General features: G+C 29.2%; 2 protein-coding genes across 2 annotated transcripts; both read right to left on the reverse strand.

Annotated features, from left to right (window-relative positions):
- Nucleotides 1-335: 335 nt before the first annotated feature.
- On the reverse strand, nucleotides 336-7,042 carry LOC103834581 (polygalacturonase). The gene is made up of 9 exons (XM_033278075.1): nucleotides 6,562-7,042; nucleotides 6,285-6,508; nucleotides 5,872-6,045; nucleotides 5,543-5,750; nucleotides 5,115-5,196; nucleotides 4,494-4,602; nucleotides 4,241-4,347; nucleotides 3,518-3,521; nucleotides 336-3,426 (listed from the first exon to the last, which is right to left on the reverse strand). Exons 1-9 carry the CDS (start codon nucleotides 7,040-7,042, stop codon nucleotides 3,148-3,150), a joined length of 1,668 nt encoding a protein of 555 aa, XP_033133966.1. The 3' UTR covers nucleotides 336-3,147.
- A 438-nt stretch (nucleotides 7,043-7,480) lies between these two features.
- Nucleotides 7,481-7,936, reverse strand: LOC117127515 (uncharacterized mitochondrial protein AtMg00310-like). The gene has a single exon (XM_033278076.1). The coding sequence runs from the start codon at nucleotides 7,934-7,936 to the stop codon at nucleotides 7,481-7,483; it is 456 nt and encodes a 151-aa protein (XP_033133967.1).
- Nucleotides 7,937-14,664: the final 6,728 nt, after the last annotated feature.

Below are 14,664 nucleotides of genomic sequence, written 5' to 3' on the forward strand. Positions count from 1 at the left end.
GATAAGGAATATTCCAAAAAAAAATTCAATTAACCAAATCTTTTTGAAACTATTCCTATCGCAACCTACAATCCCTTTTAATATATATATGCTACCATCTATTAAGCTATTGTGTACCATCACAAAAATCTTAATATTATCATATGGCATACAAAAATCGGCTACGGAGGTGAAGTTTGAATTGAAATGATGATTATCATTTTGGTAAAATTGGTTGATCTGAGTGGGATGTGGGTATGATGGGAAAAGCCAAAGGACACTGCTGTTGAAAGAAGATTGACATTATTTGTGGTGCTTTTTGAAGTCAGATTTGGTCTGCTATCTCTTATTTTTTCTTTTAGAATTGCTCAAGATTTGTGTGATGTTATTATAGAGAAACAAGATTTCACTTTTGTTTTCTGGAAACTCCAAAATGTAACATTTGAGTTTTTTTTTTCTCCTAAAGACCTGAGTTTTTTAATGGACTTCGATATGATATCATCATTTTAGTTATATAAACCATTCCTATACTATGGTTAATTTTAGATAAATGATCTGTCGTCTGACACCTTTAAACAAGTGTGATATATTAATCATATTGTTTTGTTTCCTTACTTTTTTAACAACTGTGTTTGTTTCAAAAAACATCTGTTTTTATGCTTAGAAAAGTATTATGTTTTAAAAATAAGAAAAAAAAACTTAGAAAACAAATTTTTATTATATTTTTCTGGTTTCCATATCCAAACCAACAGAAAATCTCATAATTTAAAGTAGTCGACTCTTTATGCTCAATATTGTTTTTTCGATTGTAGAACTGTATTTTAAATTCAGAAACTGGGATATTCTGATTATATACGAATATAAATTATTAATATAGTAGTTTATTTCTGAATATTTAGTAGCTCAATATTTTTAAACCTTAAATCTCAAATCAAAGTATTCTAAAATATTCTACCTTTTAATAAACTAGAAATAGATAGTGTTCTATTTTATATGTAAATATTCTCAGGATTGATTACAAATATATTTTAAACGTTATGCGTTAATAAAAAATTATTATATGTATGTATTGATAAATATTAAATAATTGTTTATGTATCAATATTTTATTTAGTGTTATGTGAATCTTTTAAATCATAACTACAATATATTGGAATTTGTTACCCTTTATTTAATGTTATATGGATCAATTAAATCATAACCATAATATTAACAATATTAACGATTATGTAGTCAACAATTGTTTTTTAAACAATGAAGATATGAGTCTAAATGAAGATACTTAGGACTTTAACTATTTGGACCAGAATTGTGTGTTAGGAGCTCAAATAATATTTTATTAAAAGTAACTGAAACTCAAGCATGAAGACTTTTTTCAGGTATTTTTTTATTTTGAAAATATTTACATATCATTCTATTTTAACTTCTTTTTTTTTTGAAAAAATCTGTTTTAGCTAATAACAGATGTTTATCTATCAATACTATTAAAACAGAAGCAATATTTATCTACTTGCAAGTATTATATGTTGGACAAATACATTTATTAAATATCATTATATTTTGACTAATACCTTTTATTAAATGAAATATACAGCCTAACCTAACAACTTATACCAGTATTTTAGGAGATATTTTACTTTATTTATGCTATCTAAATCTACCCTATGTTGTCTTTGTGATATGTCTGAACTATACTCCTCCGTTTTATTTACTCGTGTAATATTGATTCATTATTACTTAATGTTATACAAATATTGTATTATATATCACATGTTTACTTTATGTTATATATTGTTGTTGCTGGACTTTTATACAGTAACATAAATTTTTAACAAAACTAATGAAACTGAGTCTAAAAACGTAGTTACATACTCTATGCTTTCTTAACAAACAATGACAATATAAAACTAAATATATCTTTCTTTCTTTCTTTTTTTGTAAAAGAACTATATATATCTTTGGGTCATCATAAAACCTACATGTTTTTTTTTTGCGATCTAAACTTGAAATTCATTTCATATCGAAAGATCTAAACTTATTGAATAACAAGGTTTCTATTAATTTAATTTAACAATTAGGTTTAGTTGACAAAAATTGAGATTACAAACCAAAAAAAGAGGATTTGTTTTGGAATAAAAATGATTACAAATTTTTTCCATGTAGAAAATCTAAACTTATAAAACAAGAAGGATTTTCAAAATTTAAAATTTAATTTAGTCCGTTTAGTTGATTTTTTTTGGAAATATAAGTTACATATCATGATTATAGGAAGCTAAAAACTTTCAAAATAAAAAGGTTTAAAAAATATATTTGCATGCTGTTAACAAAGATTGTCAGAATGCCAAAAGATCAGAAATATATTTATGTAATTAGAAAACTATGGCTCTTAGATTTTATGCATAACCTGAAAATATTGAGTTTAACATGTGTATCAAGAATAAACTTATCCCTACATTTAATCCTACCAATATATATATACTTCACCAACATATATAAAATAAAATAAAATTTGCCAAAACATTGTATTGTTAATATTTGTAAAACTGAAGCATCACAATCAAAATATATCCACCAACATCTAGACATTCATAAATATATATATATATATATATATATATATATTAAAATGCTCTAAATATAATAATTTAAGTCAAATCGGATTATATATCGGGTCATTCATTGGTTCAATTGGTAGTCGAATCCCGGGTTTTAGCAGGTTTATAAGATTTTTAACTAATGAGTTTTTCTTGAAAAATAAACTGGATTAAATATCGAATCACCAGGTTTTCCGATTTAACCACGGGTCTAGATCGAGTTTCAAAACACTGAATAAAATGTTTCATTTGTAATATTTAAATGTCGATAAATAATTATAAATATAAATTTATAACAAAAAAAAATTCATTTCAGAAATAATCCCGCGCTTTAAAAGCGCGGGTCAAAATCTAGTACTTTTATTAAATTTGTCAAGCTATTATTGGTCTGTTTTTCATATTTAAAATCTAGTTGTAGATTGGACTATATTATAAAATACTTTTGTTGAAAAACTTCAACAATGCTGATGCTTTTGTTCGTTAGATCCCAACTGACAAATCTCATCACCACTTTGATAAGCTTCACAAGATGGCGCCTTAGATAAGATATGTAAGAAGAGATGGTGCCGGAGGTTCAGCACAGGGCGCCGGAGGTTGAGAATACGGGGTCGAAGTCGGAGCTTGAGGTTGAACCACACTTGATATCAACGTTGACAAAGTGAGTAACTACATTAGCGTATTGACAATACGTGGAGAGATGCTCTTTTGAAGATGAAGAAACGATGTTTATATTTTCCATCACGATGTTTTGACAATTTACTAGCTTGTCACAAGCTAGTTTTATCGCAATATCATCTGCGCATGTCCCTCTGAAATTTCTAAATGTCACATCGCTCACTTTCACAGCAGTAGCCTGCATGATTCACAACATGAATACATTTTTTTTCAAAAATATTAAAAACGTAAAATCATATATAAATAATAAAATGAGTGCTGAATTTCACATTCCTAAAGTATAAGCAATTTAAAAAATTTAGTTTCATAAGTCAATATTTGTAATAGCACAAGTAATAGTGGTTATACACATACTAGTAGATTATAAATTAATATCGGTAAATTCATAATAACTATAAATTAATAACTTCATCTGATTTTGAGTTGGGCTAGTTCAAAATATGACACAAATCGATAAAATAAAAAAATAATATTTTTTAAAAAAAGTTCTATGTAAATATATGGTCTCATTAAAATCATAAATTAATATATATATATATATACATTTTATATGTGTACAAACAAACCATTGTATTGTTTTTAATATTCACAATGAGATTATCTATACTTTTTCTTGATAATTCAATATATTTTGATGATATTTCGTAAAAATATATCTATAACCACAATTAAATTATATAGAACATATTTCATATACACAAAAAATATAAAAAATAATATGAAAGTCAAATTTCAAAAATTTGATAAATATATAAAAGGTAAAATTAACTATTTTCTTATTTTATATAAAAATATACTCAAAAATAAAAAAAAAAATCTAAAAAAAGAAATTTTTGTAAACTTATAACTCTATAAATTAATAAAATATCATAGTCCCAACATTATTAATTTATAGAGTTTTTACTGTATTTTTGATAAAAAAATATGACTATAATTTATAAATAGAAATTGATGCCAAAAAATTATAAATAGAAATGTTACCCCTGATTTACAGTTCTGACCCACCATTACAATAATGCTGATCGATGATGATAGGATATGCGGCATCTATTAATGTAATGTTCTCGTATATAATATTTTTGGCGAACCCTTTGCCTCCCTACAAAATTACGTAAGGTAGATGCAGTTAGATAAATATAAAAATATAAAATTTTGCCTTCCTACAAAATTATGCAAGATGCAATTAGATAAATCTAAAAATATAAAAATATTCATATGTAAATTTAATTGTTTACAGAAGCTTACAGCCCAAGTTTTGATTCTTGCCCCATACATAGTACCATTGAAGCTGCAGTGTCTTACTTGCACGTTCTCAACCGTTTCAGTTAGCCCATCTCTGCCCAAACTTCCAATACTGCAGTTTTTTTAAGAGATGTTAACATCTAATTTATTTATTTTCCAAAATAATTCAACCTTAAGAAAAATCTTTGCAGTGAAAATAAAAGATGCCGCTGTAAGATATAAAAACTGCATTCGCAAGTGTGTAAAATTAAAATAATCAAAATCTAATATATGCTAAACACATGAAAGATGTATATGACATTCCTATTAAAAGCCAAACTAAAATCTAAATGTGTGCACCTGCCATTGTGTTAGTATCTTCCATTTCATAAAATATTTTCCCAATAAAATCAATCAAATTGCATCAAACTGTATATGATTCTCTTATATAGATGGGCAGTCTAATCTATAGTATAAACATATAATATAAATCTAGTAACTATAAATCTAACTTTCTATAGACCATTAATAACATTTTTAACACTTGAACTGAGAACTCTCAGTTGCTTACTCACATAATATTTAACGACAATTTACAACCAGAGAAATGCAAGAAAAACATTTATAAGACATAGGTGTGAGAACCTGATGCCATGGCCCGGACCACATGTCACATGAGTTATGTTGATATCGTGTGAACCACCATTAATCGCAACACAATCGTCACCTAAAACCATTCCATATATATATATATATATATATAATTTTTTTGTTTTTGAACACCAAATGCTTTTATTAAAATTAAAGATCCAATGGAGTAAGTCGGTTACAACTGGAACCGGAGAGATCATCGACGGTAAACTAATAAACAAAAATAACTAAGATACGACGAAGGATAGATGTGGTTAAAAAGAAAAGAAATCCATAGAGAAGTTTTACTTGTAATCTTAAAGTCTTTCAGTTCCTTGCAAAAGAGTTCATATCTATAATTAATAATTAAGTTGCATAATTTTCTTGTAGCTGAACCGTGTATAGTAGCGTATATTGACAAATATATATTAAAAATTAAATACCTGTTTGGATAGATGAATTGAAAATCTGGACATTGTTTGAAAGAGCAATGTCGATACCATCACTGTTTGGACTATCTTTAGGTGCGATGAGATGAAGATTTGATAAAGTTGCGTTGGTGCAATTATAAACTGAAACATGATTCTTTGGGCTATTGAATTGAGTTAGTCCACTATATATTATGTCAGCACTTGCATTAAATCCAACTGCCTGCATAATGAAAATAAACTATACATAAAAAGGTTGCCTAATAGTCGAAACGTCAAATAATCTTGACTGAGTAAGCCCTAAGAAAAAAAACATTTTTATAGCAAAAAAAAAAAATACAGACCCGTGGTCGATTGGAGTGATCAACAGACGACCACCAAGCTTCGCCATGAGGGTGGAGGACACCAGACCCATTGAGGACGATACCTTTCACGTTTTTGAAACATAGCCAGCACCTACCTTCTCCTATGTCTCCCCACTCTTCAATCGTTTTTGGCGCCTCAAGTTTCCCATCAATCTTGACAAAATGTCATATACATAATCACATTTTATAAATATTGGAAGTATATAATTATAAACATATTTTTATTTAAGTGTAGATGCCTGGACCGATGCCTATATAGCCCCTAGGAAATTGATATCGACGAGTAGCTCAATCTCAAATTTTCTTTTTTTTTGTGCTACGAAAATTATATTAAAGCAGAAAGGATATAGAGCCGAAAACGAAGCCCAATATCAAGCAGTTCAAACAAGTACAGAAGCAGATGAAACTAAGGCTTGTTTACCTAACAGATCAGTTTTACGGTTCTCAGATCGTGGAACAAAACAGAAAGAGATAGATGCGAATGCAGAGAAGATCTGCATGATATCGAAAACGATACCGAAGATTTCCTTAATCTGGGGCCTGTTTTGGATTGCTCTAATGAGCGTTTGACAGTCGGAGCAGACCTTGAGGCTAATGATGTCGAGATCTGCAGCTGCTAGAAGACCCGATTCGAAGCGCGAGAGCTTCGGCCATGAGAGGTGAACTGACGTTTTTCAGTGCGTAGCGATCCTTCGTGGAGTTGATTTGATGTCAGTGTTGAGATGATCCACGCTAGGCCTGCTTTCCTAGTAGTTGAGTTCCAAGACGCGTCGGAGTTGCATGTCGTAGTTTGCTTGCTACCATGCATCGTTCCGGTGAAACTGGGGCCCTTGAGGTAACACTTGTGCTTCTGTGGTAAATTTTCTTGAGCTTGGATCCATTCACGAGCTGAGACTAAACTTCTAAGCATGACTTCGTTAGGGTTGAGCTTCTTGTCTTCGAAAATCAGTCTGTTTCTCGCCGTCCAAAGCGACCAGCAGATCCAAGGAAGGACGGGGGATGAGATACCTGACGGTGGAAGACAAGTTACATGTCGGAACTTTACCAAGACAGCTTGGAAATCATCAGTCGCATCTATGTAAACTGTCTTTGTGAGGGGAGCTTTTTGCCACACTTCCTGCACGAACGAACAGAGGAAGAAGGCGTGCATTGGTGTTTCCAGCTCTCCACATCTTGGACAGGCTACATTGGTTAGTATCCTCGTCGTTGTAAATTTTCACCTAGGGAGATTGCTCTTTTGATAATGGACCATAGAAACACTCTTAGCTTTGGGGGGCATTTAGATGACCAAACCTCCTTTATCCAATTGAATTCTCCCAGGTATGCAGTAGGTGGGACTTGACGAGGGGTATTTGCTGCGAGATTATACCCAGACTTCGTGGAATAGATCCCTGAGGGTAGCGGTTGCCAGATATAAACGTCTTTAGCGCATGACGTGCTCGGTTTTAGTGATTGGATTTGATCACTCAGCTCAGGTAACACTTCTTCTATCCTCTGTTTGTTCCAGCGTATGTTGCTTGTAAGCAAGTCTGATACCCTGAGGTTTAGTGCATTCTCATTGATAGGTCCGTATGGTTTTAGGTTTGAGTCAAGGGAGATCCAAGAATCTTTTCAGACGCTTGTGGTCTGACCATTTCCTATAGCCATTCCCAATATTGTCTCGTAGGAGATTTCGACCATGTAGAATCCCTCTCCACCCGTGGGAACAAGTAGAGGGTAAATTCACATTTAGGAAACTCTCTTTATGGCAATATTTACCCTTTAGGACTCTGGCTAGGAGGCAGTATGGAACTGTTATGATTCTCCAAGCTAGCTTTGCGAGTAGAGCTTGGTTGAAGAGTTGGATGTCTCGTAGTCCCAGACCTCCCAACACCTTAGGTTTTGCCAAGTTGTCCCATGAAACCAAACACATACTTCTTTTCTCACTAGAAGAGTCCCACCAAAATCGAGTTAAAGCTGATTGTATTCTTTTGCAGAGGCTGAGAGGGAGCTCGAAACAAGACATCATGTAGGATGGTATAGCTGTAAGGACATATTGCAGCATTGTGGAAGCGTGTGGACCAGTTAGCTGCACACTGCCTTATTCTATCAACAATCGAGGTAAATAAATCCTTCTTTCTTCTACCAAAATGTTCATGTTCTGGCAACCGTAGATACTTTCCAACCCCTCCCTCTCTAGTGATCCATATGATGTGTTTTGCTGCTGTCTTTACTTCTTGTGGTGTCTTACTGGAAAAATTAATAAATGATTTGGCAGTATTAACTTTTTGGCTTGACAATGCTTCGTAATCCAGTAGGAGCTTTGATAGTGTCAAATTTTCTAAATGTAATCTAAAACATTGCTCCATGTCGCTTGACTAAACAAATGACAACTTAGTACCAGGAATCAAACCCAAGACTTATGGGTTTACGTCTTGTCCCAAATTTTTCTCTTATCACGAGACTACGTACCACGAGAGGCGGACCTACGTTAGAGGAAGGGGTGTCATCTGACACGGGTTAAATCTTAGCTCATTTGGTCAATTTCCTTAATATCTGACACAACTTTCCCTAGTTCAACCCAGCCCTCATACATATTTTTTGTTTGTTTTCTTTTCTATAAGAATTATGTTGGACTTTGACACCCCTTAAAATCAAACATGGGTCCGCCACCACCGCTTGATTAAATGTATACAGACATATAAAAATGTGAACCTTTTATTTGCATGTAAAAGCACAAACAGAAAAGCAAGATTTGAAATAATGAAACCTTATATAATCTCCACATCATTGTTTTTGACAAATACCTGAATATGAATAGCACGAGACACACAAGGACCTAGAAACCGTTGTGGTTGTATAGTATATGTTTCATTGGCATGAATTACTAGAGATGTTGCCTCATCTTTTCCATCTGCTCTGCATAATGCTTTCCATGCATCTCTAAACGCCTGTAAGAAGATCTTCTTGTTAACGTAGGTTATTTTATATTAGAAATCAAAATGAAAATAGTTAATGACAAAAAAAAGATTACTTGAGAATAATCAGTGTTTTTATTGTTAGCATCCGCTGTAAAATCCTTGATGCTTAGAGTCATCCGACCGTCTCCGTATTGTAAATGGCACGACATAATTAAAATAACGGAAAATAGTAATTTCAAATCCTGAGAATAAAAATAAAATATAGTCATTACATTTTATTTGAACAAAAGAAAAATGAAACAATGGCTTAGGACCCATTTAGTTTCACCATCCTCTAACAAAAGGCAAAAAAAGTAGTGACAATAGAACGAAGAATGAGCAGATTTTTTTTTTTTGGTAAAAAGAATGAGCAGATTTTAGTGGTAGAATCCCGCAGAATGAGCAGATTTTATCGAGAAAGAGTATATTTTCTCACCATTATAATCTTAATAAGAAAAAAGTTAGATGCTTTTCAAAGTATAAGATATTAAGTAGGTTGTGAAATTGTGTGTTGTGCACTAACTATATATATGCTGTTTTACTTGTCAAAGTCTTGCAATCTATTATTCAACTTTATATATTACTATATATTACTAGAGAATAGAGATTGATCCGCGCAGCCGCCCGGTATTGATTTTCACTTTTTATTTGTTGATATTTATTTTTCATGTAAACTTTATATATTACTATATTAGACATGTCATCATATAAATAATCATATATTGTTACATCTACAAAACACATTGTGTAATGTAAATGTGATAATTTAACTTTGTGTTTAAAATTGACCTTTGAATCGTATATTTCTTACAACATATTGATTATATTTGTTTAATGATGGTTTTTTATTGGACATATATTAGTAATAATCCATTTTTTTATATATATTTTGATACCAACAACCTATTTAATTTGTACTTACTTTTAATACTCTTTATATCTGTATAATATAAAATAGGAAAATTAGCTCCACTAACTACTTCCTAAACTGACGTCAAAAAAAAAAAACTACTTCAAAAACCACATCCTTATTCATAGTATAAAATCCTTTAGTAACAAAAATCATCGTTGATACAAAAATTGCTTTACCAAACATCTAATACTTTAAGTTTGGTGTGAAATTGTTAAATTTTAAACTTGATAATACTCAAAATTTTCAGTGTTTTAATATTTTAATACATTGTATAATTCGTGGCATTGTTATAAATTACCAACTTATAAAATTAGGAATCATTCTTTAAATAAGTTTTTAAAGCTATAATAAAAAAATGACTGTAAAACTTATATTTACTAACTTAATATTTTATGTGTTGTAGAAAAATTATGCAGCTACATTTACAGACAAAATTTTACATCAAAAAATTTAAAACTATATCTCAAACTAGTAGAGTCAATAGTTCAACATTTAGGCTGTAACATTTAGCAACAAAAAAAAATCTTTAACCCAACATTCCAACAAGTGCTTTCCAAACCAAGCTAGATAGTTTCCTAGACACATGGTTCTCTGTATAGATTCATATGGAATTAGCACGACCCGGCGATCAAAAAACATTTCTTTCTTATAAACAACTGCAAAAGAACCGAAATCAGAGGCCTCCGTCTGTCAATCAAATGGCATTAGAGTAGGAGGTTTTCCTTTGTTAAAAATCCAAAAGAGATAAGAGTTTTACAACCAATAATCTCAAACTGAATCATCACCATTATCAAAAGAGAAGTACCAATAAAATATATCTTTTAGTTTTCCGAATTATTTACACTTTCATGCCACCGACGTTATTAATTAACATACCTTTTAATTTTTTTTCTTTTTTTTAATTAATGCATTTCCTAATCAAATTCTAACAAAACAATTATAGCAACAATAATTAATAAATCTAGCTTTTAGTATTCTTTGTCTTTTAGTATTTTATTAAATATATATGTGTGTTTGGAAATAATTAAGAAACCTAGCTTTAAAGTTAATGAACAATATTGTTTTAAAAGCTAATATAATTATATTTTTATTATTTATTAGAAATAACTAAAATAAAAGTCACATAAAAAAGATTCATTTATATAACATATAGATGAATATATAAATATATTGTGTTAAGTATATTTTGATATAAATAATAGTCCAATATAAATTCAGTATGATAAATGTTGAAAAGTATAAAATATATAGTAACATGTATTATAAATAGTATATAGAACAATTTATTATATATTATCATAAAATTTTGATCCATAGAAAAAAAATTTTGTGCGGATATAAAGTCATACTGTAAAAATATGGATGACAGAATCGATGGTTTATTATAAAATTTTGATCCACAGAAAAAAAAATTGTGCGGATATAAGGTCATATTGTAGAAATATGGATGATAGAACTGATGGTTTACAAGATAAAATAAAACTACTCAATACAAACTATAAAATTATTATGTTTAAAAATGTCATAAAAACAATTGTTTAAACAAGTAAATATTTATTTATAAGAAATTAAAAACAAACATCCGCGCGGGTGCATGGATCAAGTTCTAGTTTATTTTAAAGTCTGATTAATTATGTTATTATAAATTATGGAAAATACTATATAAACTTTTTTTACAACAGATAATTCTATTTGTCTTATGAAATTCATGTTTGAATGTATCATTCTGAACCATCCTATAAAATTTACTTTTAACGGTACATCTTGTATTATGTTGAAATCTCATGTAACTTTTTCCTCTATAATATATTATTAGACTTTGATCCGCGCTACCGCGCTGATATATTTTTCAAATATATGTTTCTATTTGTTTTTCATGTCAATAATATAAGGGCTAGGTAAAATATCCGAATCTGAAGAACCGAATCAAACTCGATCCGAAAAAGTAGTACCAAACCCAAACCGAAATTGATTAAATATCTGAATTAATCAAAATTTTGGTTTTTGGAGAACCGAAACCGAATCCGATCCGAACCGAAGTATTCCGGGTACCCGAACGTAACCGAAATAGATTTATATACTTATATATATATTAATTATTTTTAGATTTAATATATATATATATATATATAACATCTAAAATATATATGATACTTTTAAGTTGGTTTAAATACTTGAAAATATATACAAATAATCAATAGTAAATATATAAAATAGTAAAAGTATACTTAAAACACCAAAAATACTTAAAATAATTATTGATTCTCTATCCAAATATTTGAACTAAAGTAATTTATATGTTAAGTTTAGGTATTCTGACATATGTTATTCAAATTTATATTTAATATATTATTTTGTTTATAGTTTTTGAGAAATTTCAAGTATATAAATATATAATGAATATTAAAATTTTATACTTAATTTAAATGGGTTATCAGAACTCAAACTGAACCCGCACAAATTTGATGCGAACCCAAACTAAAATTTAGAAATATTAGAATGAAACTGAAATCTTTGACCTTGGAAACCCGAAACTCAAACAGACCTAAACTGAACACGATTAGGTACCAGATAGATAGTTTCTCATAATATAATGGACTTCTAAATTTTCTTAAGAATATAAGCCCATTATTTTTTTTCTCTTAATATACTGTTATCCATGTTTCCAAACAGACCTATTTTTTAAAACTACAATATATGTTTCTAAACAAATCTCTTTTTTAAAACTGTAATCCATGTTTTCAAACAAACATTTTTTTAAATTACAATCTATGTTTCCAAACAATTTTACATGTTTTCAAACAAACTTAATTTGTACATGAGTTTTAATAAGATAGATTTGCATTTTATGAGATTTGAATCTAAATGTGTGGTGTAAAAATATTAATGGATAATTATTTAAATTGATCGATAAAAGGGACTTCTACAAAAGACAGAAAGGAGTAGTGTTATTATTTATTTTTTTGTCAACGAAGGAGTAGTGTTATATAAACAAATATTTAGAGTATATTAGTTGTCGGTAGATCTCAGCCATTATAAACGCCAAATAATAATTGTTACGTAATGATTCTCTCTGTAGATCTCAGCCATTAAACGCAGAAAATTATTTATTATATTTTTCTGACTCGAAAATAAAATAAATCAAAGCTTTAATAACATTATATATGCCTGACAGATGTGACACATGTTAATCTGTAAGACATCACGTTTATTGGGATGATTGGCATCACGTTTAAGAAATGATTGGCATCACGTTTATGGAACGTTATGGAGTACTGCTTAGGGTCAACGACTCAACGCCCATAACTTACACACGTGTGACAGAAAAGCATACTGCTATTTAGGTTTCTGCGTTGTCAAGTTGCATAATGAAGAGTTTGACAGCCAAATTATTTACAAAAATCAATAAAAAATAAAATATTTTTCAAGTTTTGTAATTCCTTTTGCTTTTTTTTTTTGTTTAAGTCACCACAACAAATAAGAGAATATACTTTGAATATTCTTATATTTAGTTTTAAATTAAATATTTGAAACTTAAACGATCAAAGTTTAAAAAAATGTTGTTAACAAAATCCTAAATTTTTAGCAAAAAAAAATAACTAAAAAACAAAATCCTATATTTTATGATTATAAAGAAATCAGTTAAACTAAATAATAAATAGATTTTAAAATTGGGGGATTTTACAGATTCAAAACTTGATTTTGAATACAAAAGTGTACCCAAAATTTAATCAAATGCAAAAGTAACCCAAAAACGTATTGAAATTACGACAGTCCCCTTATGAACAAACAAAAAACATATATTCAGTTTACCATTATAACCCTCCGTTAGAGAAGAAGTCTTCTCTATGATGACTTATTTGTAAGTCTTCTCGTTCAGTAGATCTTAAAAATAAGTTTATAATTTTATAAAAATTATTTTGATGCATAAAAAATTGAAATCATGTAATAATAAATATTTTTCAATGATGTAAATTTAGTTCATCTGAAATTGATATGAGTGAATGTATATTGGTTCATGATGCATTGGTTTAGGGTTTGGTAACATATTTTATAGTATTGTATGTATATTTAAGGTTAGATTCTGAAATCTTACCTTCATTTTTTTTTTAAATTTACATATATATGTTTAATAAGTATCTAATAACTTGATTTAAACATTTTCTAAGTTTCTTTTAAGTTTAAAAAAGTGTTTTTGCATAGTTAATTAATTTTAGGGTCTGGAAGACTCACAAAATACTTAAAAAGAAGTTTTCCGACACATTCTGCCTAAATTTTAGTAGAATTTTGGGTTCCCGCCTAAATTTTAGAAAACTTTAGGTTTCCCGCCTAAATCAAAATCTTCCATAAGTCATCTAGGAGTCTTCCAGAGAAAGTCTTCTTATAGATTAGATCTTAAAAATAATAAATAAATTTTATAAAAAATATTTTCAAAGGGAAAAAGTCAAAATCATGTATTAATAAACATTTCTAAAAGATGGAAATTTAGTTTTACTGAAATTGAATTATTTTTAACATAGATGAGTGAATCTAGATTGAGTCATGATATCATTTGGTTTAGGGTAACGTATCATATGTTGTAGTATTGTTTCTATTTTTAGGGTGAGATTTTAAAATCTCATCTTATTTTTTTTTATAAATTGACCTATATGAGATTAGTAACTATCTAATAACTTGATTTAAACACTTTCTAAATATCTTAAAAGTTTAAGAAAGTGTTTTTTGCTTAGTTATTTGATTATAGGGTCTGGAAGACTCACAAAAGCTGACATATCCTGCCAACATTTTAGTAGAATTTAGGGTTCCCGCCTAAATCGAAGTCTTCCAGAAGACTTTCCGAAGTCCGAAGTCTTCTAGGGAAAGTATTCTCATGTATTAGATCTTAAAAATAATTAATCAATTTAATAAAAAATATTTTGA

This window comes from Brassica rapa, chromosome A08, assembly GCF_000309985.2.
Source record: "Brassica rapa cultivar Chiifu-401-42 chromosome A08, CAAS_Brap_v3.01, whole genome shotgun sequence".
NCBI lineage: Eukaryota > Viridiplantae > Streptophyta > Magnoliopsida > Brassicales > Brassicaceae > Brassica > Brassica rapa.